Here is a 16,016-nt window from a genome sequence, read left to right as displayed (position 1 = left end):
ATGATTAACTCTGTTCTGTTCTCACTCATTCTTACCTACTGGGAGTGTTGGACGGGGGTGCTTTAAGCTTTCATGTCAGTGGACTGTTAACTCATAAAATCTTTATATCTCTCACTTCCTCTCACATCCACTATGTACTGGAAACAGTAGCATTGTGAAGGGTTCATGTGGTTTATGTTGGGGAACAAGGCTGACAGGATCTTTCCAGAGCACACTTACCGTTGTTACTGCAGTTCTGGTTGTCTTTGTCAGAGGCCTCATTTTCAACCTAAAATGTGGATAGGGAAAGGAGAAAGAGTGTGAGAAAATAATCATCGGCAGAGAGAGAGGGAAATGGACATTTAGAGTGCCTAACGTTGTAAAATCCATTGTCTAAAACTCTTGGGCCAGTAACTGAAAGGTCGCTGGTTCGAATACCTGAGCCGACAAGGTGAAAAATCTGTTTATGTGCCCTTAAGCAAGGCACTTAACCCCGATTTGCTCCAGGGGCGCAGTACTACTATGGCTGACCCTGTAACACATTTCATTGCACCTATCCAGCGTATGTGACAATAAAACATGTATTTTTATATAACATTGTAAGACAATGGCTGTGTCCCAAATGGCATCCTGTTCAGGGATTTTGCATTAATTTAGTGGAATTAAAATTGGTGCATGTGTATTCATTAGTTGTCATGTATCCTATTTATCATCACACATGCACAGCATACAGAGCCTAATTTGAGGAGCAGAATAGCCTATCAGCTGTCAGACAGCGTGAGAGCACCTAAAAAAAGCTAGTACTGGAGTGAAAGAAGCTGTTATAAGCCCAACAATTCTAAAAGCAATCACGTGTTAAAAACTTTGATGGCCACGATTAAAAAGGGCTACCATTTTATTTCTCAACCTCATCTCACAAATCATGCATGCTTTCCATTTGCCATTCGAGTGCATACGCTAAAGTCAATGAGACACCACTTTGAAACGTGAGCTTGAGCCAGTATAATAATTTTAAACCTGAATGCTTTACTTTACTTCAAATAATGAGGTATGTCTTACCTTGCTTCAAAGTAGCCTAGCAAAAATCCAACCAAAAAACGTGGAGGCAATTATTTTATAAAGACTTCCTCATGCCATTAACCATAATTTGTCTACTGTTCTATTGGTTTTCATATCAACTTTCTCTCTCATATCAACTGTTTTCCCACTAATTGCATTTTGGCAAATGCTTTAAAATTGCATTTTATTAGCTGCTTCATTACAGGAGTTGCATGTTCAACAATGTTCCCTCTAAGCTGCGCGCAGCTCCCCTCGGACTGCCACGCAGAAGAAATATCAGCCTGCGCAGAGAAGCACGAGATTGAACTTCACTCAACTTTCTACAGTTTTCCCCTTTAGTTAACACTATCAACGCAATATCAAATCAATTTTTTTTTGCCACATGCGCCGAATACAACAGGTGTAGACCTTACAGTGAAATGCTTACTTACAAGCCCTTAACCAACAATGCAGTTTTAAGAAAAATAAGTGTTATGTAAAAAATAGATCAGTAAAAATTAAAAATAATTAAAGAACAGCAGTAAAATAAAATAACAGTAGGGAGGCTATATACAGTGCCTTGCAAAAGTATTCATCCCGCTTCACACTTTTCCTATTTTGTTGCATTACAACCTGTAATTGAAATGGATTTTTATTTGGATTTCATGTAATGGACATTAACAAAATAGTCCAAATTGGTGAAGTGGAATGAAAAAAATAACTTGTTTCAAAAAATAAATAACGGAAAAGTGGTGTGTGCATATGTATTCACCCCCATTGCTATGAAGCCCCTAAATAAGATCTGGTGCAACCAATTACATTTTAGTCATTTAGCAGACACTCTTATCCAGAGCGACTTACAGTTAGTAAATACATTTTCATACTGGCCCCCCGTGGGAAATGAACCCACAACCCTGGCGTTGCAAGCGCCATGCTCTACCAACTGAGCTACAAGGGTCACATAATTAGTTAAATAAAGTCCACCTGTGTGAAATCTAAGTGTCACATGATCTCATATATATATATATATATATATATATATATATATATATATATATATATATATATATATATATATATATATATATATATATATATATATATATACACACACACATACACCTGTTCTGAAAGGCCCCAGCGTCTGCAACACCACGACGCAAGGGGCACCACCAAGCAAGCGACCCCATGAAGACCAAGGCGCTCTCCAAACAGGTCAGGGACAAAGTTGTGGAGAAGTCCAGATCAGGGTTGGGTTATAAAAAAATATCCGAAACTTTTAACATCCCACGGAGCACCATTAAATCCATTATTAAAAAATGGAAAGAATATGGCACCACAACAAACCTGCCAAGAGAGGGCCGCCCACCAAAACTCACGGACCAGGCATGGAGGACATTAATCAGAGAGGCAACAAAGACACCCCTGAAGGAGCTGCAAAGCTCCACAGCGGAGATTGGAGTATCTGTCCATAGGACCACTTTCAGCCGTACACTCCACAGAGCTGGGCTTTACGGAAGAGTGGCCAGAAAAAAGCAATTGCTTATAGAAAAAAAATAAGCAAACATGTTTGGTGTTCGCCAAAAGGCATGTGGGAGACTCCCCAAACATATGGAAGAAGGTCCTCTGGTCAGATGAGACTAAAATTGAGCTTTTTGGCCATCAAGGTAAACGCCATGTCTGGCGCAAACCCAACACCTCTCATCACACCGAGAACACCATCCCCACAGTGAAGCATGGTGGTGGCAGCATCATGCTGTGGGGATGTTTTTCCATCGGCAGGGACTGAGAAACTGGTCAGAATTGAAGGAATGATGGATGGCGCTAAATACAGGGAAATTCTTGAGGGAAACCTGTTTCAGTCTTCCAGAGATTTAAGACGGGAGGATGGAGGTTCACCTTCCAGCAGGACAATGACCCTAAGCAACACTCAAGTGGTTTAAGGGGAAACATTTAAATAATGCCTTGGAATGGCCTAGTCAAAGCCCATACCTCAATCCAATTGAGAATGTGGTATGACTTAAAGATTGCTGTACACCAGCGGTACACATCCAACTTGAAGGAGCTGGAGCAGTAGTTTTGCCTTGAAGAATGGGCAGAAAAATCCCAGTGGCTAGATGTGCCAAGCTTATAGAGACTTACCCCAAGAGACTTGCAGCTGTAATTGCTGCAAAAGGTGGCTCTACAAAGTATTGACTTTGGGGGGTTGAATAGTTATGCACGTTCCAAGTTCTGTTTTTTTGTCTTATTTCTTGTTTGTTTCACAAGAAAACATATTTTGCATCTTCAAAGTGGTAGGCATGTTGTGTAAATCAAATGATACAACCCCCCCAAAAATCCATTTTAATTCCACGTTGTAAGGCAACAAGATAGGAAAAATGCCAAGGGGGGTGAATAATTTCGCAAGCCAGTGGGTACCAGTACATAGTCAATGTGCGGGGACACAGGTTAGTCGAGGTAATTGAGGTAATATGTGGGTAGAGTTAAAGTGACTATGCATAGATAATAAACAGAGAGTAGCAGCAGCGTAAAAGAGGGGGTGGGGTGGAGGGGACAATGCAAACAGTCCGGGTAGCCATGATTAGCTGTTCAGGAGTCTTATGGCTTGGGGGTAGAAGCTGTTAAGAAGCCTTTTGGACCTAGACTTGGTGCTCCGGTACCGCTTGCCGTGCGGTAGCAGAGAGAACAGTCTATGACTAGGGTGGCTGGAGTCTTTGACAATTTCTAGGGCCTTCCTCTGACACCGCCTGGTATAGAGGTCCTGGATGTCAGGAAGCTTGGCCCCAGTGATGTACTGGGCCATATGCACTACCCTCTGTAGTGCCTTGCGGTCGGAGGCTGAGCAGTTGCCATTCCAGGCGGTGATGCAACCAGTCAGGATGCTCTCGATGGTGCAGCTGTAGAACTTTCTGAGGATCTGAGGACCCCATGCCAAATCTTTTCAGTCTCCTGGGGGGGAATAGTCTTTGTCGTGCCCTCTTCACGACTGTCTTGCTGTGTTTGGATCATGATAGTTTGTTGGTGATGTAGACACCAAGGAACTTGAAGCTCTCAACCTGTTCCACTACAGCCCATTCGATGAGAATGGGGGCGTGCTCTGTCCTCTTTTTTTCCCCCTGTAGTCCACAATCATGTAATTTGTCTTGATCATGTTGAGGGAGAGGTTGTTATCCTGGCACCACACGGCCAGGTCTCTGACCTCCTCCCTATAGGCTGTTTCATCGTTGTCGGTGATCAGGCCTACCACTGTTGTGTCATCGGCAAACTTAATGATGTTGTTGGAGTCGTGCCTGGCCATGCAGTCTTGGGTGAACAGGGAGTACAGGAGGGGAATGAGCACGCACCCCTGAGGGGCGCCCGTGTTGAGGATCAGTGTGGCAGATGTGTTGTTACCTACCCTTACCATCTGGGGGCGGCCCGTCAGGAAGTCCAGGATCCAGTTGCAGAGGGAGGTGTTTAGTCCCAGGGTCCTTAGCTTAGTGATGAGCTTTGAGGGCATTATGGTGTTGAATGCTGAGCTGTAGTCAATGAATAGCATTCTCACGTAGGTGTTCCTCTTGTACAGGTGGGAAAGGGCAGTGTGGAGCGCAATAGAGATTGCATCATCTGTGGATCTGTTGGGGCGGTATGCAAATTGGAGTGGGTCTAGGGTTTCTGGGATAATGGTGTTGATGTGAGTCATGACCAGCCTTTCAAAGCACTTCATGGCTACAGACGTGAGTGCTACAGGTTGATAGTCATTTAGGCAGGTTATCTTAGCGTTCTTCGGCACAGGGACTATGGTGGTCTGCTTGAAACATGTTGGTATTACAGACTCAGTCAGGGACATGTTGAAAATGTCAGTGAAGACGCTTGCCAGTTGGTCAGCACATGCTCGGAGTACACGTCCTGGTAATCCGTCCGGCCCTGCGGCCTTGTGAATGTTGACCTGCTTAAAAATCTTACTCACATCGGCTACGGAGAGCGTGATCACAGCTGATGCTCTCAATATTAGCCACTTTCAATGTAATATACCGAAACAAAACGAACCATGCAAGATTTAGTATGCAAAACTAACTGTGCAAGAGATTTTCTTGTAGGCAGAGTACATTGGAGTAGGATTCTATTGCATGGACAGGCACGACTCAGGGCCCATACTCTCTACACAAACCAGTGCGCCATTACCAATCAGAGCTGCAGTAGGCCTTTATACGCAAATAGCCATATATGGATCTGGGCCATTCACTTTGAACTGGACTGTGTTTAGGCTACAGTATGAGCGATCGCGGGTAGATGCGCTTGTTTAGAGATCAAAGTGAGAGCTGCATGTAGCCACGTGTGCACATTTGTTCAGATTTTTTACTAGTTAGTGAGTTATTAGCCCAGTTATAGTTAATTTCTGGTCAACAATAGGGGAATGTTCGCTTCTAACAGGAGAACAAAGTGTGTGCATTTCTAGCCATCTTTGAAAAACGTGTCAGGTAAAGAGCTTTTTTTATGTCTTAAAGGGGAAGTGTTATATTTTTGAGACTGTCTTGAATAAGCTAAGTAGCTAATAGCCAGAGCGTAGCATAATTTGTCTGATTCTCTGAATAATAATGACTTATTTTGTAAAGTGGTTTCTTTTATCAAACAACATTTTCAGTCACCTTGTCTGAAGGACAAGTGGATAAACAGGTTAATGTCAAGCCCTGCATGTTTCTTTTTCAAAAGTCTCATGGAATGTAGGCATTGAACACCACACATTGGCTGCTACTGTAGGCTGAATGATAGAACAGCCATTTACATGTTAAAATGCTATGGGATGCATTTTTCTCCATTGTTTGATGTTAGGCCACTCTGGTAGGCCTACATTATAATCAAATAGCCACATTAACTTACTTGGCCACTGTTAAAACTAACTTAAAGCAGTGTTCACAGTACACGCAAGCCGGACGTTGCACAGAAATTTGATAACGTTCAAGTTTTTCGCTCTGCAGACCTGAAATTTGCTCATTGATGTTCAATAATAGGCTATATGTAGTAACCAGAAAAGTGTTAAATAAAAACATTTTATATTTGAGATTCTTCAAATAGCCACCCTTAGCCTTTATGACAGCTTTACACACTATTGGCATTCTCTCAACCAGCTTCATGAGGTAGTCACCTGGAATGCATTTCAATTAACAGGTGTGCCTTCTTAAAAGTTAATTTGTGGAATTTATTTCCTTCTTAATGTGTTTGAGCCTATCAGTTGTGTTGTGACAAGGTAGGGGGGGTATACAGAAGATGGATATATTTGGTAAAAGACAAGTCCATATTATGGCAAGAACAGCTCAAATTAGCAAAGAGAAACGACAGTCCATCATTACATTAAGACATGAAGGTCAGTCAATACGGAACATTTCAAGAACTTTGAAAGTTTCTTCAAGTGCAGTCGCAAAAAACATCAAGCTCTATGATGAAACTGGCTCTCATGAGGACCGCCACATGAAAGGAAGACCCAGAGTTACAGTGGGGAAAAAAAGTATTTAGTCAGCCACCAATTGTGCAAGTTCTCCCACTTAAAAAGATGAGAGAGGCCTGTAATTTTCATCATAGGTACACGTCAACTATGACAGACAAATTGAGAAAAAAAAATCCAGAAAATCACATTGTTGGATTTTTCAATGCATTTATTTGCAAATTATGGTGGAAAATAAGTATTTGGTCACCTACAAACAAGCAAGATTTCTGGCTCTCACAGACCTGTAACTTCTTCGTTAAGAGATTCCTCTGTCCTCCACTCGTTACCTGTATTAATGGCACCTGTTTGAACTTGTTATCAGTATAAAAGACACCTGTCCACAACCTCAAACAGTCACACTCCAAACTCCACTATGGCCAAGACCAAAGAGCTGTCAAAGGACACCAGAAACACAATTGTAGACCTGCACCAGGCTGGGAAGACTGAATCTGCAATAGGTAAGCAGCTTGGTTTGAAGAAATCAACTGTGGGAGCAATTATTAGGAAATGGAAGACATACAAGACCACTGATAATCTCCCTCGATCTGGGGCTCCACGCAAGATCTCACCCCGTGGGGTCAAAATGATCACAAGAACGGTGAGCAAAAATCCCAGAACCACACGGGGGGACCTAGTGAATGACCTGCAGAGAGCTGGGACCAAAGTAACAAAGCCTACCATCAGTAACACACTACGCCGCCAGGGACTCAAATCCTGCAGTGCCAGACGTGTCCCCCTGCTTAAGCCAGTACATGTCCAGGCCCGTCTGAAGTTTGCTAGAGTGCATTTGGATGATCCAGAAGAGGATTGGGAGAATTTCATATGGTCAGATGAAACCAACATATAACTTTTAGGTAAAAACTCAATTCGTTGTGTTTGGAGGACAAAGAATGCTGAGTTGCATCCAAAGAACACCATACCTACTGTGAAGCATGGGGGTGGAAACATCATGCTTTGGGGCTGTTTTTCTGCAAAGGGACCAGGACGACTGATCCGTGTAAAGGAAAGAATGAATGGGGCCATGTATCGTGAGACTTTGAGTGAAAACCTCCTTCCATCAGCAAGGGCATTGAAGATGAAACGTGGCTGGGTCTTTCAGCATGACAATGATCCCAAACACACCGCCCGGGCAACGAAGGAGTGGCTTCGTAAGAAGCATTTCAAGGTCCTGGAGTGGCCTAGCCAGTCTCCAGATCTCAACCCCATAGAAAATCTTTGGAGGGAGTTGAAAGTCCATGTTGCCCAGCGACAGCCCCAAAACATCACTGCTCTAGAGGAGATCTGCATGGAGGAATGGGCCAAAATACCAGCAACAGTGTGTGAAAACCTTGTGAAGACTTACAGAAAACGTTTGACCTGTGTCATTGCCAACAAAGGGTATATAACAAAGTATTGAGAAACTTTTGTTATTGACCAAATACTTATTTTCCACCATAATTTGCTAATAAATTCATAAAAAATCCTACAATGTGATTTTCAGGATTTTTCTCCCTCATTTTGTCTGTCATAGTTGAGGTGTACCTATGATGAAAATTACAGGCCTCTCTCATCTTTTTAAGTGGGAGAACTTGCACAATTGGTGGCTGACTAAATACTTTTTTTCCCCACTGTACCTCTGCTGCAGAGGATAAGTTCATTAGTTACCAGCCTCAGAAATCGGCAATTAACTGCACCTCAGATTGCAAGTAACAGACACATCAACATCAACTGCTCAGAGGAGACTGCGTGAATCAGGCCTTCATGATCGAATTACTGCAAAGAAACCACTACTAAAGGACACCAATAAGAAGAAGAGCCTTGCTAGGGCCAAGAAACATGAGCAATGGGCATTAGACCAGTGGAAATCTGTCCTTTGGTCTGATGAGTCCAAATTTGAGATTTTTGGTTCCAACCGCCGTGTCTTTGTGAGACGCAGAGTAGGTGAACGGATGACCTCTGCATGTGTGGTTCCGACAGTGAAGCATGGAGGAGGCTGGTGACACTGTCAGTGATTTATTTAGAATTCAAGGAACACTTAACCAGCATGGCTACCACAGCATTCTGCAGCGATACGCCATCCCATCTGGTTTGGGCTTAATGGGACTATAATTTGTTTTTCAACAGGACAATGACCCAAAACACACCTCCAGGCTGTGTAAGGGCTATTTGACCAATAAGGAGAGTGATGGAGTGCTGCATCAGATGACCTGGCCTCCACAATCACCCGACCTCAACCCAATTGAGATGGTTTGGGATGAATTGGACTGCAGAGTGAAGGAAAAGCAGCCAACAAGTGCTCAGCATGTGGGAACTCCTTCAAGACTGTTGGAAAAGCATTCCTCATGAAGCTGGTTGAGAGAATGCAAAGAGTGTGCAAAGCTGTCATCAAGGCAAAGGGTGGCTACTTTGAAGAATCTAAAAATATGTTGATTTGTTTACTACATGATTCCATATGTGTTATTTCATAGTTTTGATGTCTTCACTATTATTCTACAATATAGAAAATAGTAAAAATAAAGAAAAACCCTTGAATGAGTAGACGTGTCCAAACTTTTGACTGGTACTGTATATATTTCAAGTTTTGCAATATCATAGGCATCATGATTTATAATACTGGTATACATTCGAATTTAACAGCTGATCTTTTACATTGAAGTAGGCCTATGTATCAAGTTTTTATTGTCATGTGCACAAGTAGCCTACAATGAAATGCCTTTCTTGCTTGCCCTTTCCCAACAATGCAGTAATGAATATCAGTGGTACTATAAAAACATTCATACAAATGTGAAGTAGAACAGAAACACACGAGAAATAGAACTGTAACTACTGTAAGTAATGTAAAAAAAAAAATGTGTAGCCTGCCCTACAATGTTTCAGAATTCACAAGCAGTCTATCATATTTAGGTTGGGGGGGGGGAAAAGTCGATATAAAACATTATTGAATTCAAACTTTCTGCTGACAGGTCCACGGCAACTTGCCATTGTTCGGGTTCAGAAACTGACTGTCCTTTTCCAGATACAGCATAAATTACTGCTAAAGATTAGAACTTGTTGTGTATTGGAGGAGAAGGAAGGGTGCGACTCTTACCTGTTTCCTCCACTTGAGCTCACAGAAGACCCTCTCGAAGCACTCGTGCATGTAGTTGAACTGGGGAGAGACGACACGCACTTTGTTAGAAGGAACTGCTCCAAATAGATTTTTATCAACAATGTCTACACCCAAATTTGCACCCTATTCCCAGAGCCCTTATCAAAAGTAGTATGCCATTTGGGACAGACTCCACACCCTAAATTTCTATATCCTGTTGTATTCCATTATCTTAACCCAGTGTTTTATGTGAGCTGTCCGAGTGCGTTTTGTCTGTTGTGTATTTTAGACTCACGTATGGTGTGAAGATCTTGACCCAGCGAGGCTTCTTCTCCCCCCTGGCGTACTCAAAGCAGAATGCCATGCCCTCCTCGTCGTTGTCCCAGCGCTGCATCTCCGCCCACTCAAACGCTATCACCTGGTTCTGATGGGGCAGGAGAGAGAATGGTAAGTACATACACACAGAGTATGAGCCAGCGTGTACACACTCATGTTTTTAATTTTCTTCTGTGTGTGATATAGTGTGGTGTGTGCAGCGCTTCTTAGTCAGTGTACACACCACTATAAGTCAGTGTACACATACTCCAATCTCACTCACCTCAAGCGTGCCGTCCTCTGAGCAGGCATGCAGCTTGAAGTGGTGCATGCTGATGGCCGTGATGACGTGGCCCTTCCTCCGGGAGTCACAGGCGCAGTGGGGGAACATGACCTCGTTGTAGCCCTCACAGGAGCGCAGCAGACTCAGGTACTGACAGACACAAGACAAGAGACCACCATCAACCATACAAGTAGGCACCAAACAGGCACGTACACATTCAATATACACATTAATACACCTACACATTTTATGTCAGCAATGGACATATAACAGCAACATGAAAGGCACGTACTGTACACATTCTCATACTTTATGTTAGGCACATACGAGTTATAATATATGCAATTTTTAGCAGATGCTTTTATCAAAAGCATACATTTTACGTGCGCATAGTCCCAGGAATCGAACCCACTATCCTGTGTTGCAAGCGCCATGCTCTACCAACTGAGCTACAGAGGACCACTTGCAATGGGAAGAGAATAGAAACAAGAGACTAGAAAAGGGACTAACCATGGCCATCTTGCGCTGCTCTGCCAGTTTCGTCAGCTGGTAAGACTTGTCTTCTGTTTTGATGAATCCCTTCTTCACGTCATCCAATGCCTTAGCAGACAGAGAAAGGGGCTTTTGTTAGAGACCACGTTCCATCTAATCTAGCACAGAGCAGCGGCACGCAAATGTAATCTCATTCAAACTGACCACGGATCAGAATTGAGACAGTAGGCTACCACTGACTCAGGACCAGTAATAAGAGTCACCAGATAATTTTTTCATCTTATATAGCGCTTTTCATTACAGACCCAGAATCTCAGAGCTCTTGAAAAGCAAAACAAACATCAAATAAAACATATAGCTAGCTATATGACAGAGTAGGTCTGGAACAATGTTCCCGCTCATTTTATTCGGCCCTGAGCAAATTTAAAGTCTGCTGAATTCTGTGCATCTTCCGGCATGCGTTTACTGTGAACACTGAGGCTGTACCCGCTTTAAGTTACAGTTTTAACAGTGGCCAAGTTGGCTACTGTGGCTATTTGATCATAATGTAGGCCTACCAGAGTGGCCTACCGTCAAAAACAATGGAGGAAATGCATCCCATAACATTTAAACATATAAATAGCTGTTCTATCATTCAGCCTACAGTAGCAGCCAATGTGTGGTGTTCAATGCCTACATTCCATTAGACTTTTGAAAATAATAACATGCAGGGCTTGACATTAACCTGTTTATCCACTTGTCCTTCAGACAAGGAGGTGACTGAAAATGTTGGTGTTTGATGCAAGAAAACATTTTACAAAATAAAATTCATTATTATTCCCAAACCATTATTACAGAGAATCAGACAAATTATGCTACCCTCTGCCTATTGGCTACTTAGCTTATTCAAGACAGTCTCAAAATACAACACTGCCCCTTTAAGACATAAAAAAAGCTATTTTTACCTGACTCGCTTTTCAAAGATGGCTAGAATTGCACACGTGTTATGCTTTTGTAGGAAGCAACCACTCCCCCATTGTTGACTAGAAATTAGATATAACTGGGCTAATAACTCACTAACTATCAAAGAACATGAACAAATGTGCACAAGTGGCTACATGCAGCTCTCACTTTAATCTCAAAACAAGCGCATCTACTCGGGCCGCTCATGCTGTAAACACAGTCCAGTGAATGGCACAGATCCATCTATGGGAATGGCTATTTGCATATAGGCCTACTGCAGCTCTAATTGGTTATGGCGCACCGGTCTGTGTATAATACGGGCCTGAGTCGTGCCTGTCAATGCAACCGAATCTTACTCCAATTCGCTCTGCCTACAAGAAAATATCTTACACAGTTAGTTTTGCATACTAAGGCTTGCATACTTCGTTTTGTTTCGGTACGTTACATTGAAAGCGGCTAATTTTGTGTTGATTCGAGCACACTTCCCACAATAGAGCAAAACGTTGATAGTGTTAACGAAAGGTGAAAACTCTAGAAAGTTGAATGAAGTTCAATCTCGTGCTTCTCTGCATGGGCTGATATTTCTTCTGCACGCCAGTCCGAGGGGAGCTGTGTGAATGCACGCAGCTTAGAGGGAACATTGGTCTGGACTACAAAGTTTAGAGTATTTTAAGCCGCCAACAGATCGTTGGAGGGACAGTCGAGAGAGTCCTTACCTGGTGGAAGCAGTAGTGAACGGCTAGAGGTTTGTCCCTGAGCAGCTCCTCCTCCTGAGAGGTGAAGAGCCACTTGCGGAGGGCCAGACAGGTACCCGGCACGGCCGATGTGTAGTTCTGCACGTACAACTTGTGGGGGAACTCGTTGGGGGCCAGTTTTCTCACTAGGGAAAGGGGGAGAGGAGGTTAAGGGTGCGTCTCAATAGACTAGAGAGGTTTTGAGTTGTCTCCTTCTCGTCGTCAGCACAGATCTGGAAACACAGGCTGTGAGGAGACGACATGGCGGAAACATGTTTTGGTGCCTACTTTAATTTCAATTTCTATATCAATTTTTAGATCGGTGCAGTTGAAGGGAAGGAGACATGGAGAGGAAGCCACTTTAGACTACTGAGATGCAACTGTACTGATCAGAAGAGTAAAGGTGAAAGGGTAGGTCCATGGACTAGCTGTGGACTCCAGAGGAATGAATGAATAAACGGATGGTCTTACCAAAGGAGTGGTTGATGACTTCAAAGAGGGCAAAGTAGCTGGCCATAATGCTGTCCATACCAACCTTCATCACTAAAGCCTGGGGATGGAGAGAGGGAAAGTACAGTGGCGGCCCATCAGTTACTGATATTTAAGCCCCATAAGAGCCATGCATGCATTGATGTTGATCTAGTGTTATATACTCTGGTCCTGTGAGTGCAAGCCTTTGTCCCAGCCTAGCATTAACCCACCAGATGATTCAAATAACCAGGGTCTTTTATATACTTGTATCAGTGGTGTACTGAATGTTGCAGATAGAAATTAAATTAATAGAGCTGACGAGTCCCCATCATATAAATCGGACACAGCAATCATATCATATCTGAAAGTTCTGTAATGTTACGGTCTCCTGAACATGGCCCATATTTACAAAGTGTCTCAGAGTAGGAGTGCTGATCAGGATCAGTTTTGCCTTTCATCTCATAATAAGACCGGTGGGACCTGATCCTAGATCAGCACACCTACTTTGAGATGCTTTGTGAATACAGGCCACGCAGGCCCCAGGTATTGTAGGGCTGTAAGGAAAGCCAGCACACACTGTTGCTCTCTAGGCAGGGCTTTACATTTAAAAAAATGTCATTGGTAGCAATGGTGCTTCCAACCTAAAAAAAGCTAGGAGCACAACATAAAACGTATAAGCACCAGAGAAAATATATTTTTAATTGACTGATAGCCTATATGAATTCTAGATACTTTTGAAGCACGTTGTACCCTAGAAACTAATATATAACTTGTAAAGACATTTGAATATTATTAAAAGCTAAAATGTTGATACAAAAACATGTTATTTTTACTACAAAGTCACTGGTGGAATATTGGGTTTCTACATTGTGTTAAAGCACTATTTAACTATCGAGTTGCATCACATTGAAAATTATACACTCTTTAAAGGGTACTGCAGCATATTACTATAGCAAAGGCCATAGAAATAGCCAGGAAAAGGATGAATATTTTGTATGATATCGATAGCCCATTGCTTAATACCAGAAATAAGATGGACCTGCTTATTCATTAATATAGGTATCTGCTACTAGAAATAAAAATCTATTTCTTGATAGGCCTATATGATCAATGGCTTGTGCTTTACATTTCCATGCACAGCGGGGGCTAAAATGGTGGCTAAAACCTTACCTACTTTGTTGGATAATAGTCACAGTTGAAAAATGCAATCATAAACTAATTTACTGGAACATGACAGCCAGCCAAAGGTAAGCTACCTCGTTTTAAACGACATTGATAGTTATTGAAATGTGACCGTAGCATTTCTGTTGTCAACACTGGCGACCACAATAGTAGCTACAGCAGTAGCCCAGCAGTTGAAAGTTGGCTGTGGCGCTGAAAATGCAGAGATGAGGGCGCGTAAGTCTATTACAAGCAGCGCCGGCCCATCAATCAAGAGAATGGCGAATAACATGTCCACCAGCATTGCACAGTTTCTGTAATCGTCATAACTGCATCTACAGTGCCTTCAGAAAGTATTCATACCCCTCGACTTATTCCACATTGTTGTTAGCCTGAATTCAAAATGGATAAACATTGTTTTTTTCCCCCCCTCAGCCATCTACACACAATACCCCATAATGACAAAGTGAAAAGATTTACATTTGTTTTGAAATGTATTAAAACTTAAAGAAATCGAATTTACATAAGTATTCACACCGCTTTGTTACGACACACCAAATTTTGCTCAGGTGCATCCAATTTCCTTTGATCATCCTTGAGATGTCACTACAACTTGATTAGAGTCCACCTGTGGCCAATTCAATTGTTTGGACATGATTTAGAAAGAAACACCCGTCTAGATAAGGTCCCACAGTTGACAGCGCATGTCAGAGCAGAAACTATACCATGAAGTCCAAAGAACTGTCCGTAGATCTCTGAGATAGAATTGTGATGAGGCATATATCTGCGGAAGGGTATAAAACAATTTCTAAAGTGTTGAAAGTTTCCAGGAGCACAGCGGTCTCCATCATTGAGAAATGGGAAAAATATGGAACGACAGACTGCCTAGAGCTGAAAGTCCGACCAAGCAAGAAGGACCTTGGTCAGGGAGGTGATCAAGAACCCAATGACCACTGACAGAACTACAGAGTTCCTTGCCTGAGATGGGAGAGCCTGCCAGAAGGACAAGTCTCTACAGCACTTCACCAATCTGGGCTTTATGGGAGAGCGACCAGACCGAAGCCACTCCTGAGAAAAATGCATTACAGCACGCCTGGAGTTTGCAAAAAGGCACCTGAAAGACTCAGATCATAAGCCAAAAGATTTGGTGGTCTGATGAGACAAAAACGTAACTCTTTGGCCTGAATGCAAAGCGCTATGTCTGGAGAAAACCAGGCACAGCTCAACACCCGTCTAACACTATCCCTACCGTGAAGCATGGTGGTGGCAGCATCATGCTATGGGAATGCTATTCAGCGGCAGGGACTGGGAGACTGGTAAGGATAGAGGGAACAATGAATGTAGCCAAATACAGGAAAATCCTTGAGAACCACTTCAGAGTGCAAACAACCTTAGACTGGGGCAAAGATTTGTTCCAACAGGACAATCATACAGCCAAAGCAATGCTGGAATGGCTTGAGAACAAGAATGTGAAAGTCCTTGAGTGGCCCTGCCAAAGCCCAGACTTTAAATCAAATCAAATGTTATTTGTCACATGCGCCGAATACAACAGTGAAATGCTTACTTACAAGCCCTTAACCAACAATGCAATTTTAAGAAAGAATACCCCAAAAAATACATTAAATAAAATAAAATAAAGAAATTAAAGTAACAAATAATTAAAGAGCAGCAGTAAAATAACAATAGCGAGGCTATATACAGGGGGTACCGGTACTGAGTCAATGTGTGGAGGCACCGGTTAGTCGAGGTAATAGGTACATGTAGGTAGAGTTATTAAAGTGACTATGTATAGATAATAAACAGAGTAGCAGCAGCATAAAAGACGGAGGGGAGATCTGAGGACCCATGCAAAATCTTTTCAGTCTCCTTAGGGGGAATAGGTTTTGTTGTGCCCTCTTCACAACTGTCTTGGTGTGCTTGCACCATGTTAGTTTGTTGGTGATGTGGAACTTGAAGCTCTCAACCTGCTCCACTACAGCCCTGTCGATGAGAATGGGGGCGTGCTCAGTCCTCTTCTTTTTCCTGTAGTCCACAATCATCTCCTTTGTCTTGATCACGTTGAGGGAGAGG

At 42.6% G+C, this 16,016-nt stretch overlaps 1 protein-coding gene across 1 annotated transcript in view; it reads right to left on the bottom strand.

Annotated features, from left to right (window-relative positions):
• Window positions 1–16,016, bottom strand: part of LOC121586313 (sorting nexin-27-like) — a 42,909-nt gene that overhangs the window by 4,320 nt on the left and 22,573 nt on the right. The window contains exons 6-12 of the mRNA XM_045226300.1: window positions 12,786–12,864; window positions 12,297–12,460; window positions 10,657–10,746; window positions 10,147–10,296; window positions 9,844–9,972; window positions 9,549–9,608; window positions 220–268 (exon numbers count right to left, since the gene is read on the bottom strand). Coding sequence (XP_045082235.1) covers window positions 220–268; window positions 9,549–9,608; window positions 9,844–9,972; window positions 10,147–10,296; window positions 10,657–10,746; window positions 12,297–12,460; window positions 12,786–12,864 — 721 coding nt within the window. The remainder of the gene's footprint in view (window positions 1–219; window positions 269–9,548; window positions 9,609–9,843; window positions 9,973–10,146; window positions 10,297–10,656; window positions 10,747–12,296; window positions 12,461–12,785; window positions 12,865–16,016) is intronic.

Source organism: Coregonus clupeaformis, chromosome 17, assembly GCF_020615455.1.
Source record: "Coregonus clupeaformis isolate EN_2021a chromosome 17, ASM2061545v1, whole genome shotgun sequence".
Taxonomy (NCBI): Eukaryota; Metazoa; Chordata; class Actinopteri; order Salmoniformes; family Salmonidae; genus Coregonus; species Coregonus clupeaformis.
This window is presented reverse-complemented; position numbering and strand designations above follow the sequence as displayed.